The 16272-nt window shown below is 43.9% G+C and overlaps 1 protein-coding gene across 5 annotated transcripts in view; it reads left to right on the plus strand.

Annotated features, from left to right (window-relative positions):
- Positions 1-16272, plus strand: part of vta1 (vesicle (multivesicular body) trafficking 1) — a 60325-nt gene that overhangs the window by 32792 nt on the left and 11261 nt on the right. For all 5 annotated transcript variants that reach the window (XM_082507064.1, XM_082507065.1, XM_082507067.1 and 2 more), the window contains 2 exons: positions 3669-3783; positions 14277-14528. In XM_082507064.1, coding sequence (XP_082363190.1) covers positions 3669-3783; positions 14277-14528 — 367 coding nt within the window. The remainder of the gene's footprint in view (positions 1-3668; positions 3784-14276; positions 14529-16272) is intronic.

A 16272-nucleotide genomic window follows, 5' to 3' on the forward strand; every position in this document is an offset into this window, starting at 1 on the left:
CTGTTGAGTTTTTATGTTCAGGCCTGATATAACAAATACAATTTTGCTTTTACACGAGGAGTCGCTGTTACGCCTGATCAATTGGAATTATTACCCAGTTGTTTCCTCTTCAGTTAGTTCCTTGTTGCTGTGCCTGGCCGAGAGCGTGCACTGGACATAAAAATCTACACGAGCAGAAAGCTCATATGCGTACTTCTTCTACTCCGGTTGTCACCGCACTACATTGTTACTAACAAAGGCAGCGTGGACATCTGCCTCTGACTATAATTATGTCTCTCCACCATGAGGCCATGAGCCCACCTGGGGACATTGTCAGCCAATGCATTTTACATTAACAAATTACGGGAATTGAAAGCATTGTGACCCTAATCGTGGTACTTCACAGAAAAGAGTCAGCAGCCGGGGAAACTACATGTTCCTGAGTCACTCTTTGAAAATTGGATCATCACCTAGAATATAAAAGAATCTGGATTTTTTTTTTATACAGTCATGAAAAAGTTTTCACAGTTGTGCACAAAACTTTATCACATGACTGCATGAAGATAATGATGCTTCCAACAAATATGTTGAAAGTAATTCAGAACTGAAGCATTCGTGGTTCATCATATCTTGAAACGTTTAAGGTTTTACCAACCAAATGTCCAAATGAAGATTTAAAGTCCAGTGGTTCCCTCTGTGAATTGCTACCTTATTGTGGTGGAGGAGTTTGTGTGTCCCTGGGATCCCAGGGGGTATGTTATCTGAGGCTTTTGCCCTATGGTAGGGTCATCCATGGCGAATTGTCTGGTCCCTCACCCAGGAACAAACTCTGCCCGGGATGGGGTTAACTGGGCCACGCCCTGGAGCCAGGCCCAGGGAGGATGCCCGAGGTCGAGCGCCTGAGGCCAGGCCCAAGTAGTCTATGGGGCCTGGCCAGGCACAGTCCGAAGAGGGAACATAGTTTTTTGTCTTTATGATATTGTTGAGTCTTTTTGCCTTCTACAAAAGTTCTGTTTAGGTGTTAAATGAATGCAAAGACAACAAATTGCCCCATGAGGGAGCATGTGCTTCCCTCTGCTATGAGTTATTGTTTAACCGAGAGTTTTACAATGTGTGACCTTTCTGTTGAAACTTTTATAGCGGTTACATTCCTGTCTTTCCCTTTGCGTGCTTTAATATCTCAAAAGTGTTTTTCCAGGGATTAAAATAACCGGAGCCTCATCCATCTGCGATGGTAATGCTAAGGCTAAACAAATACGCGTCAGCTCTCCGTGTTGTTTCTGAGCTGCTTCTGTGAATTTGGCACTTAACTGGAATAAGCAGGAAATTCTCACAGGTCTTATCAGCGTCACTCCTATTGTAATATTTCAAAGATCCTTCAGCCTTGATTCACTCTAATGTGCCCCCATTAACACTCTACTGCGTCTCCTCACACCTCCATTGTAGTACATCGTGATCATTCACTGCCTGACACCGAGGACCTGGGACACGCAGTTTATGAATTGTAATGTAAATTCTCTGTGGGCGACTCCAAGCAAAGGCAGATGCGCACTGATCATAAATTTTACATCACTCACACCTGAGTGCAAACCAGTGTATAATTGAGGTTTAGTGCCCAACTTAGTACCTGTTAACCCCACTGGTAGAACTTTGTTACTCTGACTCTATAGTCGTATAGGGGACTGAGCCACTGGATAAATACCTCTAACAGCCTTACAGTGTATGTATGTTTTCTTTTCTGGGTTGGATGGATGGAACTTTATTCAGTACCTGAACCTTGAACCTTGGGACTGAAGTATTTTTATTTTCTTTAACTTCAAATTCAAATAGCTTACACCTTTTTATACCCTTCAAAACTACTTACCTGCTTCTTTGTCTTCAGGCCTTCAGCAGTTATACCCTCCCATTTAAAATCCAGGTCCTAAAAGTTGGCTCAAATTAAACCAGTAATGCTTTTTTTCGTTTCAGACTCAGTTTTGGTATCTTTTCTCTACTTATCATAGAATAAATTACACCTTCCTTTCTCTGGCCCTGCTTTAAAAGCTAACCTGATTCACATTAGGTCCATGTTCTAGAGTACTGATGGAAATCGGATAGCCAACAGAATGAGACCTGAATGTAACAAACCCACAGCAGACCCCAGTGCATGTTCATGCTTCCTGCCGGCGCCGCAACACTACCGCCTGCTCCTGCTGTGTAGCCACCATCTCAGCCACCATTTGGGTCAGCTCCTTCCACATTTGGCCTAGTTGCAGGTCTGCTGTGTCCTCATCCTAGGTTTCGGCACCACTGTAACAAACCCACAGCAGACCCGGTGCATTTTCATGCTCTGCAACATCTCTTTATTAATGGTTGCTTGTTCACACACACTGTTGGCTGCAGCTTTCTCTATCTCACTGCCAACCACACACACACTGACAACAACCACCATCCTGCAGGACCCAGTACCGTATTTAAGTCGGCGGGGCATGATTGCGGATGCCGTGCAGGTGCGTCCGCCTTCCCTGCATGGCACCGCAAGCCACTCCCTGCTACACTGAATAAATATTCCAGCACTTGGTGAGAGGAAGGATCTGTCAGTCTTTTCAGCTCCATTCACCTCACTCATGGACAAGACCTACAGACACTCATCCCTGACCCGGAGTTGGTACTCCATCTTTTCTAGCTGAGGAATCGTGGCTTTGACTGTGTTAATCCCACCTTTAAACCACCCCAGTGCAAGGTAGAGGTCAGCACCTGACAAAAAGAACCATGTCATCAGCAAAAGCAAAGATAAAATCCTGACTCTAACACCCTCCACTCCTCAACTGTGCCTGTCCACGTGTCCAAGTCTGTCCAAGAGTTAGGAACAGAATATTTGATAAAGCAGAGCCCTCACAAGAATGAGTCTTACTTTTTGTTGGCGGTGTAAACCCAGTCCTGTACAGCTGTACTGGGACCAGAAACTAATAAAGCTAAGCAAAGCTCACACTTCATGCAGTTATACAGTTTGCCTCACTCTCAGAGCACGCTGTGACAGGTGCAGCAAACAATTTCTGCCTTCTTCTCTTTGTTTGGGGACCGAACATAACACGTTTGTCAAGTGCCACTTGGATTAGGACTTCCAATATAGCAGTACTAGCTCTGCTTTTTATATGTCGAGTGCCCGGGTCACAGTCTGGCTGTCTCAGGTAGATCCGGTGACGTCCACAGTGTTCCAGTGACTTCCAGTCTGGAAAGTTCCTCATCCAGATCATGACTGCAGCTGCAAAACGTCTTTAACAAAGAGAGCCCCTATCCTGCATTGCTGGTGTATGACAATGAATTTAGGACCCATGGTAAACATGAGCAGAATAAATGGTTCCACTTGTTAAAATTAGATTGGTGAAACTGGGTGCTTTTGAACGGAGCACCCTGGGACCCACAAACATTTTTATTTTTCAGAAGACCTCATTAAAGGAGAATTGGAAACTAATGATTATGACATCATTAGGAACTAATGATTGACAACCTCAATCAATGAGAGTTCAGTTTGAACTTCCAAGTCCTTTACAGTGACTAAATTCATACCTTTCAGCAGCCTCGACCTTTGACCATATCGCATGTTACACTAACCGGCAGTTAGTTTTTGGGGTAAAAGCTGTGGAAAAATATATCTCCCTGTGTCAGTTATAACTTCCTTGATGTGTGTTTATTCTCGCCTTCACCAGAACATCCAGCACAGGAAGTATGCCCGCTGGAAGGCCACCTACATCCACAACTGTCTAAAGAATGGGGAGACGCCTCAGCCCGGGCCCATCGGCATGGGTGAGGACGAGGAAGCAGGTGGGACACACTGATATGGAACACACACACACCCCTCTTTCCCCGTTACCAAACAGTCCTCTCTTGTGTGAGTTCTCTTTAATGAATGCTGAGGCCAAATTCCTTTTGTGTGTGTGTGTGTGTGTGTGTGTGTGTGTGTGTGTGTGTGTGTGTGTGTGTGTGTGTGTGTGTGTATAAACCTTGGCTCTGCATTGTTTGCCTTATCAGGTCTGGGGCTGTAGCAGGAAAGTCATGCGGTGAAACTGGAGACGTTGTGAGATTAAAGGAGTGAGGAGAGTAGATTAGTCATCCACAGTAAGTTTGTGCTTATGTGTGACGATGATTCAAATTAGCACAGTCTGGCTAAGAAAACTAAGAAAATGTGTGTGAAAATGCACCTGAGTGCGCGTGTGCCGCTAGGCTGTGCCGGATCTTTGTGTTCGTGTATACATGAGAATGAGCTGATATTTATTTTATTACTCTCGGTTTCCTCATATTGAACACAGATCCCTGACCTTTGTCACATTGTAACGTTCTGGCTGCTGATGCCAGGCTTGCACCATAAAACGTAACCTTTAATAGAAAGAAAGCATGGGGGAAAACGCCATGAGATCCTGGGGAGATTGACCGAATTAGTCCACCAACAAAATGACCACAGCAGCCTTTAAAGTTCACCCTGTTCTTAAAAGCAGAAATGTAGGGAAGGAAACAAACCCTTTTTCTAATGTTCGCCACTTTAGCTGCTGACATGGGATTTGCAATAGATTACGACCTCCGAATAATAGTTTTTGCTCAAGTGGCTTTTTAAGTGGTCCAATTTGCAGACCATCCTGCAACTTACAGCATTTGTCTTTTGGCAAGTGGTAATTCTCTGCCTCTCTGGGTTAAATCTAAACATCAGAATAGAAATGGTTTGAGCTGTTCCTTTTTTTCTTTCCCCTACTCATGTGAACGGACTTCCTCCATGTTTCAGGCAACATGCGCGCATTCGCTGGTACAAAAGTTCGTTTTTCCTTGTATTCCTGTACGTCGTACGTTAAATTAGACATGCTACGGCAGCATTGGTCACTCACAGATCCAGGATACATTTTATGGTAACAGTTTTTGGTGTTCTTGCCTCATGGTTTCTCTCACCTTCAGAAACTTGCTTGATTGTTGCAGACTTGCTCAGTTCTCTGTGAAAGACATTCTTAATTGTAATTAATTAATTAATTTTTATGTGATGTGAGGGGTATACTTTCTCTTTGAAAATGTTCTTGTGATCGATGAGTTCAGGTCCTTCAGAAGGAATCGGACAAGCGAAGTGCGATTGTGTGGCTCGGCGTCTTAACATCTCTTGGGAGCATTATGTGATTATGCTAATAATTCCTAAACTCTGGTGACTTTATCTACAAGTCGATTTTATACCACGCCATCTGGACTCATTTTCAGATTGCACTCAGACTGCGAGAAATTGCATCAAAAGGCCCAGGAGAAAACACGAGTGTGTTTTGACGTGAGCACCTCCGGGCCTGCACACGTCTCCCGTCCCTGCAGGGGAAACTCGAAGCGTAGTTTTCATGTCAGTGGAGTGATGTTGACGAATTCCTCGCTACAAAAACGACCATCTGCTCGGCCACGCCCGCTCAGTCCACATACACGCGGGCGTGCTCGACCGTGACATCACCTCAAAGAGCACTTATCTGCACTCGCATGTAACACACACACAGCACATTTACTTTTTCTTGTATTTCCAACCATGTCTGCCACAGATTTTCACGCTTTCCTCCTCTCCCTGCGGCGTTGGGGTCTCTGTGTCAGTGATGACATCATGATAGCGATATCATCCACCCTGCACGTATGGATGGTGTATGTGTGTGTGTTCCAGTGTTACTGTATTTTTTTGTTTTGTTTTGGGTTTTTTTTGTTCCATTAGGATTTTATCAAGATTCCAACACCATTACGGTGTGTGTGTGTGTGTGTGTGTGTGTGTGTGTGTGTGTGTGTGTGTGTGTCTGTTTTCTTTCTGTCCTTTCTCACAGACTCACAGACAGCCCAGATGTTTAGTTTAGTTCTGTGTGTGTGTGTGTGTGTGTGTGTGCGTGTGTGTGTGTGTGTGTGTGTGTGTGTGTGTGTGTGTGTGTGTGTGTTGGAAAGTGAGCACATCTGTCTCTCCATCAGAAAGCATTCCTTTCTGATAGGATCACTTTTGATTTATTACTATTGTTGATACTCCTGCAAATACAACATGATTTGTGGAGTTTGTTTCTCTGTTTCTCCTGCTGTGACGAACATGTCAGCCATTGCTGGCTCCAAAGAGTGAACTTCAGGGTGCTCGCTCTCTTCACCGTAATGGTTAAAACCTTTGTGACTGTCTGCAGCTTAAAGAATCTATTTTTTTTTCTGTGATTTGTTGGCAGTTGAATTAATCTTTGATGAGAGGTGGGCGGGGTCAGTGGCAGCTTTTGTGCACAAATAAAAAATACTTATGCACACGGTTAATAAAAAACTGATTTAGCTGCTACCTGTTTCTGTTGCTGTGGGGGATTCCCCCAAGAATAAACTATGTCTGTATCGCCACATGTTTCCTTTGCCTTCAGATCACACAGGGTGGTAAACTAAAACAAATGAAGTAGAAATCAAACGTTTGACTTTTAGGAACACTCGGACGTGGATTCTTTGGGTTCGGTGTGCCGAACCGAGTGAATGCCCGCTGTTAATGTCAGCTGTAGTGATTAACAAAGGCCCCATATATTGTCCAGGCGTCGTTTATTTACTGCACTGTTGTCGTGGTAACTTTGTGAGATATTATTTCCACATCTCAATAGTTGAGAAATTTTTCACCCAGGGCAAGGAACAGAGGGGAAACTTCCCATGTGATAAGGTTGTTAGAACAAAGGAACGTGTTTACATTTTTTTTTATTACGGACTTGACCTTTAAAGATCAGAGCCTTCAATTACAAGCCTCGTCTGGAACAGCTGGTTAAATTTCATGCGATGTTTTTCACAAATCCCTCCATATATTGTGTCATTTCCCAGGATTTCTCAAAAGGTTATGATCTCACAGCTGTTATTTACCTTAAAAGAATCACTTCTTGGAGCGAACCTACAAAATAAACCGATAAATGCTCCTCTGTTTTACTCACTGAACAAAAGAATCCATACGATCGTCAAACTCATTTATTAAAGCAGACTCGCCCGCCAGCACAGTCATGGTCTGTTTCACAGCAGTGTTACACAAATCCTGATCACATCGTGCTTCTTAGCCCTTTACCGCTGTCTCTGAGGCGCTAGCAGGAGATGATCCTGGACCTTATTTTATCATTACATGGAGACTCCACCTGTGAGTCTGTGATGTTAGAATTGTGTGTCCCCGTGCTGCTGGACATGCATGAGAGCAGGCACCGGACTCTCCACTGATCCACTGTAAGTAGCTTAATTGATCTCTAGAGAGTAGTTGGACACACACACAGCAGAACACCAGTATACAAGCGGTCATTACAGGCAGATCATTGTCTCCCAGCAGCCCTGCGCCGACTTTCTGCTGGCTGGAGGAGGATGTATTTAGCAAGAGGAAAGGAAGGGATGGAGGGAATGAAAGGGTGGAGGTTTTGGGGGGTGGGTGTGGGGCACAGGGAGAAAACGTCCCGTGCCAAGTTGTTAAAAATATAAAGCATGTTTTCTGTGACCTGAAAATATGCTTTATATGGTGAAAGTTATTGAAACATGACTTTCATAAACATTAAAGTCAAATCGAGCAACACAGAAGGTCGGTGTGTGTAAGGGGGGTCCTTAGTGACAGTTGGATAAACAGATTTTAAATTAAGGCCCTGTGAAGCCCACAAATCCATTCTGACAGACCGGCTGGTGTATAATACTAAGGCTACGTTCACACTGCAGGTCTTAATGCTCAATTCCGATTTTTTGATCAAATCCGATTTTTTTTGTCTGCTCGTTCACACTACAGATAAAATGCGACAGCAAACGCGCTCTAGTGTGAACCCACAAAGCGGCCCGCATGCGCAAAAGAAGACGTCACACACAACGCGCTCTGTTTAGACCCAGAGCAAACAGTATTGTTTGACTGATGGCCCTTAATATAGAGACTTCGGACTTTATGTTTCCTAATTTTTGCTTTAAGTTATTTTGTTATTTACATAATAATGTAAATAACCTCATAATTATCCTTATTGCTGTTTTAGAGAGGAGCGGTGCTTCAAAGGATAGTTGCAGATTTCTGTCAGAATCTGCAGATTATACAGTACAAATAAAATGTTCACGTTTCTCCAACGTTGTCTTCCCAACAGTTTCACTGACATCTACACTGGATGGCCAGGAAGCATTCACGATGTCTTATCGGGCGCTTCTCCAGAGCTGATAATTGGCGTCTGTCTTGTGTCAGTGACGTAAAAGACGGATTTAATGCGACATGACCATTCAAACAGCAGTCGCTTTCTAAAACATCGGATATGTATCGGATTCAGTACCACATACGAAAGTGACCCAGATCGGATTTGAAAATATCGGATTTGCGCCGTTCACACTGTCATACCATGATCGGATATGGGTCGCATAGGGTCAAAAAAATCGGATTTGATGCGCTTTCGCCTGCAGTGTGAACGTAGCCTTAGTGACACAGTTATTAAAGAGCTTTATAGGTTAGAGGCCATTATCCCTCCTATGAAGGATTCAAGTCAACGGTGGTTCTTTGATGCGTTGCGAGGGTTGGTGAAGTAAATTTAGAGACGGTTAAATCAAAGTGGAGCTGTTGTGCTTTCCCTAAGTTTCCATCTCCAAACACTGTTTCAGGCTCTCAGACCCTAATATGGTCTTCTCAGACAACGTCAGCTACAACCTCCTGCTGTGATCAACAGGCAGCAAATCAGAAGAACCTTGGATGAAAGGGGGAGGGGCCAAAACAGCTTCTGGGTTAACTAATGCTCATCAGAAAATAAATGAGGATTATTTCAATCTGTGAATCGTGTCTAAATAATGTGATCCTCACCTCTTTAACCTTCACAGAAAAGACATTGTCTGTTCTTTGGATCTTTTCTGGAAGTCTAATGCTTGAGAACTTCTTGTGTGTTATTTTTATGTATGTATTATATGGCAAAAGTGAGAGAATGAATAAAACAAGGGAACAACAGGCAAACCCGGGACCTTGGTCCATGCTCCAATCAGCTAAAAGCAAACAACAGTCAGAATAAATGAGAACTGATATCCCACTGATAAAGTCACAAAAGCCATGAAAGGAGCTGGGATGGATGTGGGTTGCTAAGCAGCTTGCAGATGAACAACAGCTGTGGGCAGGCAGAAGCAGCTGAATGGCTCACTGTCGATAAGATTTTCATAGAAAGCGGGTGATAATGAAACTGGTGCTGTTTTGATGATTTTTAAAGGCATGAAAACTATGAAGTGTAATTTCTCTCAACAACTGGTCAGGAGTTTTAAGCAGGACTACAGCAGCTCGTGGCCTTGGCTGGTGTCCACGGTGGAAATGAGTTTGGGGATGTACAGGTCCTTAGAAAGGGGAAAACATATTTCATCCAGTGCAACAGAAAAAGGCAATAAATAAATAAAATGAATGAAAAGAATATCATAAGGGACAAAAGCAGAGAAGGGCTCAAAGTAGTGCCTAAGAGCAGCGACCGGCCTCCCGACGCCAGCTGGAGGGCTGAGGGTCTGTCTGAAGCTATGCCGAGCTCAGAAACTGCTTTTTAACAAGTGCCCTTTGGCAAGACACTAAGCCAATCTTTATACCACAGAGCTGCACAGCGTCCGGCAGCAGGACAGCCGCTGTGGCATTCACTCACCCACTGCTGTAAACAAGGAAGCAGAGCAGGAAGAACACTGGCCACAATCTCCATTTACTCCCACAGCTCACTCACCAGTTTTGTACCAGCCTGATTAGATCGATAAAAGGGGATGGTGATAATATTGATGATGATGATGATGTGACTTGGTTCAGAGTGTGATTTGGGCAGCAGTAAGAGTTAATAGCGCTCATAGTTTGGCTGCTGTGAGCTCCCTGTCTGCTCTTCGGTTTCAGTTACAGAACACTTTGAATGAGCTACAGGTGTCATGGCTGCCAGGTGTTTATCATTCAGTGGTTTAGGGAGAGCAGAGAAAGGAAGACGGGAGTAAACAGGGGAACTTTGAGTGAAACTTCTGTTGATATAGACAAAAACTCATAACCACATAATGAGCTGCTGCCCAGTGTTAACACGCCTGATACTGTGTTTGTAAATGGAGTCGATACTTTCTCTATGATTGCACATAAATCTGTAATGTCTCCATTCTGACCTTCAGAAAATCTCCTGCTGGCAAAAAAGCTGATGCTGTACTTCACACTATGTTTCATTCATGGCACACAGCTCCACTGAAACCTTACAGTAGTGTGGGGAAAAGTGCCTTTCAGGATCCACTGCCATTCACAGCGAGATGATTATCACTAATTAAGCAGTTATAAAAAGGAGAAAAAGCAGTTCCACCTTAATTAATATGATCTGATGTGACTTTGCAAACTGACACTCTGAGAGCACAGAAAACTTTGAGTCTCGGATTTCATGTTTGACCTTTTCATTGATGTCCAGGGTGAAAATAATAATGTGTACTTTTCAGTTGACCCACAAAATCATATTCTTTGAAACTCACAAAGTGACATGAAAGAATATCAAACAGGAATATTACTTAACTGATGCAATGTAAAATCTATTTGAAGAAAGAGTTATTTGTTATCCCAGTACTGCAGCGAGGGGTGAACAGTAATTAATCTGATAGATGCTATTAGTGCTGTTTAAGCAGTTTTACAAACATCAAACGGCAAAATAAACAAATAACAAACTAAAAAAAGAACTAAGAGTCAGTCTGACAGACTTTTCGAGCTGAAACCCAAAATCATTCCCTGAATAATCATAGCGTGTGTGTGTGTGCGTGTGTGTGTTCTTTAGGTGAGGTGTGGGGCAAACTGTGGTCGAGTTGATGCAGCTGTGGATTCAATTTAATGATTTCCTTAAGGAGGCTCCTGCTTTTGTGTATTCGTGCATGATTTTAAAGGCGTACCAAAACTGCTGCATTTACAGACTCATCAGTCTATAAGAAAATAAAGGAGGGGGGGAAGTGCTGTAATTGCCTTGAAAGGAAACTTTCCTCCAGAGGTCACACTCCCGCTGTCTATGCTGTTGCATAAGGCTCCTATAGATTTCAGTCCTATAATGTCTCCTCTGTAAGTCCAGCATAGCCCTGGTAGCATGCTATTGCTGCTTGAGCGCTGACTGGACCTTTAATGCTGGGGAAATAAAATTTAAAGTACATGAACATTAACAGAGTGTTGAGCTGTTTGGAGCACAGGCATAGGTGCACACACAGTTGTACACGTACAGGTGTACCAACAAAAAACAAATAAGAGATAAAAAACTTACAGACTGTAATATAGTTTATTCATATAGTTTTCAGTCTGATGCACAGATCGTAACAAATATTTGAGCATTGAGAAAGTGTGTGTGTGCGTGCATGCCACAATGAAGGGGTGTGGACGTTCACGGTTTAACAACTTAATGAAAGATGGAGCGGTCCAGCTAAAGTGTCAGATCTCTGCTTCATGCCCGTCTGCCTTTTTGTCTCTGATGCAGTAATGACACAGGCTGGGCTCTAACGTGGTGTCGAATCCAGCCTGTGTCTGCACATCCAGCCCAGTAGCTTAATCTCTGCAAACATCTCTGGCTGTCAAGAAGTGTTTTCTTTGTGTTAGGTGTGGTTGCTGAGTCTGCGGGCTTGCAGTCAGGACGTGAAATCACTGCAGTCTCATGTGTTTCACAAGGCTCTGTCCTTGTTTCAGGATTATTATTACTCTCTGTCGCTGCATGTTCAACTCTGACACCTTTGTTCATGACGTTACCTCCCAGAGTTCCACTCTGAACGTGAGTGTACAGGTGTGACAAACCTCAGTGTACCTGTTGCCACTGAGTGAGGGCTCGAAGGTCGAAGGCCACAATGAAAACAGCATTTACCGAAAAAAAAATAAATGGTGAAGTCACTTAAACTGTCAGTAACTCAATAAAGGAAATGTTCTGCTAACACAGAAACCATCAGCAGATGATCGGGTACAAATGTAACCTCTTCTTCACTAAGCACGCGTCACAGGTCAGGGGCCGGGCGCAGACATCAGAGTCTGTTTTACAAAAGTTACCAAACATGGTAAAAAAAAAAAGCTCAACTCGCTGTTTTTGTGTGACTGATAAGCATTAAGAGGGTTATCATCATTCATAAAAGCCAAGCCTGTTGTTTTGGTGAAGAGGATCTCGGTCCCAGCTATGTCAGTCTTACTAAATTTTAGGATGTTTTTGTAGTAATAAATATTCCATGTTCATGTAGAGCTTCAGTGTATGAAGAAGCAGTAATGTTGTTAACAGTCTGCTGTGTGAGAACAGTGTGTTTAAATATAAATGTGGGTGCTGGGACATTCAGACACATAGTGCCTTGTGTTTGTATCATTTTCCATTTTCTGCAGAACTTCCATTATTGTACTTCTGCTCTTTCATCATCAGATTTGATGGTGTATGATGGTGTATGATGATGTATGTGTTACCTTCAGTTTTCACATATATCTGTTGTGTTAACTCCTTCAGTGCTATGTTACTTAGATCCAGTGATGTGTAATAATTTGTGTCTGTTGTTGTTGTTGTTTTTAACTCTCTTGAAAAATGAAGGGGATTTTTACTTTTGAGCTTTAGGGTGATGCGTAAACACTGTAAACCAGTGGTTCCCAAACTTTTTTTGCTGGGCCCCCCTTTGTTTTACATGATGGCGTGTGCCTTTTTTCACGTCAGGCTGTGCGCCACGTTATTGTTTACATGAGATGAATTGCAGAATAGCAGATAGAGACGAAATACTGTTACTGTTAATCTGACTGTCTTCAGGTTTTACACGCAGTTACTGTCCCTCCATTTACAAAGGCAGAGGCCTCACGGTGTGATTATTTTACGTGTAGTTTTCCCCCTGTATAATAATATTCAACATTGCTATCAACAAATTTTTTTTTTTAAAAATGCCTTTCTGTGCAAAATGGGTTTAAAAACATAAACAGCTGTGGGATCCTGTTTGTCCGTGATTTGAACCGAGGGAACAAATCGTGGCAGGATCAGCCTGATATTATTTGTATCCCACTGTAACTTTACTGTATAAAGAGCTAACATCTCCAAAATGTCAGGAGTAGTTAGTCATTACAACAAGTGTTTGTGAACTAAAAATCAAGAATGTGGGATACTGTTTGTCCGTGATTTGAAGAGCCCAGCGCTGCTCCTGACGTAGGGAAGACCAATTCTACAGCGGAGACCTACCTTGGCACTTGTGTAGGTGAAACCAAAGGAAAGATATGCTTCACCATATTTTCTAGTCTTTGGCTTAGAATGAAGTTGGTTTGGAAACATATTCAGCCATGCTTCATCTCCTGCTTTGTGTTTCTGTGGGCGCCCCGTGCTAGCAGTGTCCAAGCATTTTGTTTTTTTTTCTTTTCATACCGCGCCCCCCTGCCATGGCCCTGCGCCCCCCCTAGGGGGTGGGCCCCACACTTTGGGAAGGTCTGCTGTAAACTGTGTTTCCATATTGAATAAATGATGCTTAACGGGTCGATAACAGAAAATAAACTGGTGTAATGTAATCAGAGGAGTCAGTGGCTGGTGTAACGTCCCCAGTCCTGTGATGTGTTTAAAAGTGCAACAGAATACCAACAAACAAGGGCGATCAGTCACCTGCAGTCCTGCAGTCGCTCCATCAAATGCTCACACATGCCCCGCTGCACACTCCATCTGAAACCAATTTCTGATGTAATATCTGTGGGATTTACACACCTCCTTTCTGTTCACTTTAATGAGATTCTCATGAATTCTAATCATTTTCCCCAAACTCATTTTTGGATTCCACCTGATGTGCTTTTGATGAAGAACCCTTTTTCACTGTGTGATTGAAACCAAGTGAGGCCAAAAGCTTTAAGCTTCTCTGTTCACCTCCTGCATCCTGATGTGTGGTAAAAAATGTCCTTTTTCACTTTTAGACACAGAAACTTGAACCGAGTGTGAGGGTAAGCAGCATGATGAGCACCAAAGGCACTGGTTGTAAATGATCCAGGCTGATGTGAGCTACAAAGACTTTTCTTATTTCACGATCCGTCACTTACACTTCTATCCCTGTGTTTCCATTTTACCCTGTGTGGACAGATATGTAGTTATTAGAGATTAGGGCGCAGTGACGGGATGGAAAGTGGTGAAATCAGGTGGGTGGATCTGATCCCGGCCACACTGCTCTCACGTTTCTTCGGCTGAGAAACCGCGTGCCAGTGAAAACAGAAATTCCTTCATGATCCACTGAAACTCTGAGATATGGAAGTGATACACAAGTGTGAAAGCAAAATGAGTTTCCATAAACAATGTTCCAGTAGTTTTTATTGGAGCTGCTGTCCATTGAAGAAATCTTCCTGTTTCACAGTTAATGACCCCCCCCCCCCCCCCCCCCCCTCTCTCTCTCTCTCCCTCTGGTAGACGAGTTTGGTGCTGAAGGCTTCTCCGGCCTGGGCCTCTCCCACGGGGGTTCTTTTAGAGGCGGTCCTCCTTCACAGGCCTCCGAAGACCAGGACCACAGTTCGGTTCCAGGCCCCGCCCCTGGCATAGGTTTTGCTTCCGGTCCAGGATCAGCCCCATCGGGTCCTCCGACCACAAACTACAACAACATCCACATCCCACCAGGAGCCCACGCTCCGGCCAACACGCCGGCCGAGCTGCCGCCGCCTACAGGTACGACAGAGGTTGGCTGTGTGTACAAACAGCGTGGCCACATGTCAACACGCTGGTCACTCGGTTTAGTCTATAGCAAGCTGAGTGTACGTGCTGAGCTCTCCATGTTTGACACATGTGTCCTTGTCGAGCAAAACATTTCACTTCCCATTGTCCATCAGCCTCAGCTCCACGCAGACAGTTCTGCTGTCTTTCGAAAATCTCACAGTGGTTTTATGTCATTGTCACACGGCAGCATTTAGCTCAGAGGACCAATCAGATCTGTCCGTGTTTGGAAATCTGTGTGCAAACACATGAAAACAGCTTTCAGCTCTGTTTCGAGACTAGGTCACCACCGTAGTGAGCCAAACTCCGAGCGTCGATCGCACCTCGTATCAGCCTGCCGCCGTGCCTGCCACACCTCTCTGAGGTCACTACGTTACGATGCAAACAGTTTAAAACGCCAGTATTAAATCCTGCTTCCTCTGAGCACACTGGGCCCGCCGTGCCTCTGAACATCGAGGTTTAACATGAAATAATAGCAGCAATTTAAAATTCTGTAGCTTTAAAACAGAGTAAATAATATTGTGCTGTACAATATTTCTAAGAAAGAGTCATTTACAGCAGCTGACTTTCAGAGTCTGAGAGACTGTAATTTGTCGAATATGGGACTTGTGTTGTGCAGCACATGGAGCACTTTATTTAAAGAGACTGTCGCTGCAGCAGACACACACACACACACACACACACACACACACAGTGCTGTTTAGATGTTAGTGGTCTAGCTTCATCACATGCTCAGTGAGGGTCCAGGTCTGTCCAATCACTGAAACGTGGATGATTAATTATAGACAAAAAACGTTGTGTTATATAAATGAATTACGATAATGATGCCATGATCACCTGACTGCTGTTTCCAGCGTGCTGTTGTTCTGCCATCATTAAAGGTCTAAACTAGAAGAGCTGCCTCTCTTGTCACCCGCCCTGTAATCCTGCTAATTTCCCCTGATAACACCGAGTATGTGACGGCCTCGCAATTTACCGGCGACGCTTTCAGTGACACTCCTCCCCGAGAGACGCATGTACACATGTTTGCTGGCGCAGATGTTTGCAGATGTTCTCTGGAGGATATAAAGAAGATGAAACTTCTCCAAAGTGAGATGTAATTGTTCCCTTATGGAAACAGCGTAAAGGCAAAATGTTGTATAAGAGCACTTGTCTAGGCACTGTTGCCACCTCATAGATCTGCGTGGAGGATTGGGTGTTTAGTTTTTTGCTTCCTGCGCAGAGTGATGGGGCACAATAGAAAAATAAACATTCACGCAGAAACCTCGAGTAATTCAAGGTGATTATAGATTACACAAGCTTCTGCAGAAAGAGCTGCACACACCGTCCAAACACACTTTCCCCAAACACAAACACACACACACAATCGGTCCACCGTCACCGCTGCACAAAGAGGAGCGGCAGAGGTGGACCTGCTCCTGCTGACAGACAAGGAGAGACTGAACCCTGCTGATAACAAAGCTTTTGCTCAGACCCATGTGATAGGCTGTAGCCCGGGTGTGTGGGAAAGAGTTTGGGGCTCTCCTCACATGCTTGGCTGAGTGCAAAGTTTAGTTCTGTCTCACTGATGATGAACGCTCAGGGGGACTTTTCAGAGGACAGCTCTGAAATCTGACAGGTTTACAGAGCAGCTTCGTTCCAAGGTAACCACCTGATCGCAGTGACGCAGCGTGTTGTTGGTGACGTTTCGTTCATTTCC

The sequence above is a fragment of the Aulonocara stuartgranti genome, assembly GCF_965226115.1.
Source record: "Aulonocara stuartgranti genome assembly, chromosome: 15".
NCBI classification, from domain to species: Eukaryota; Metazoa; Chordata; class Actinopteri; order Cichliformes; family Cichlidae; genus Aulonocara; species Aulonocara stuartgranti.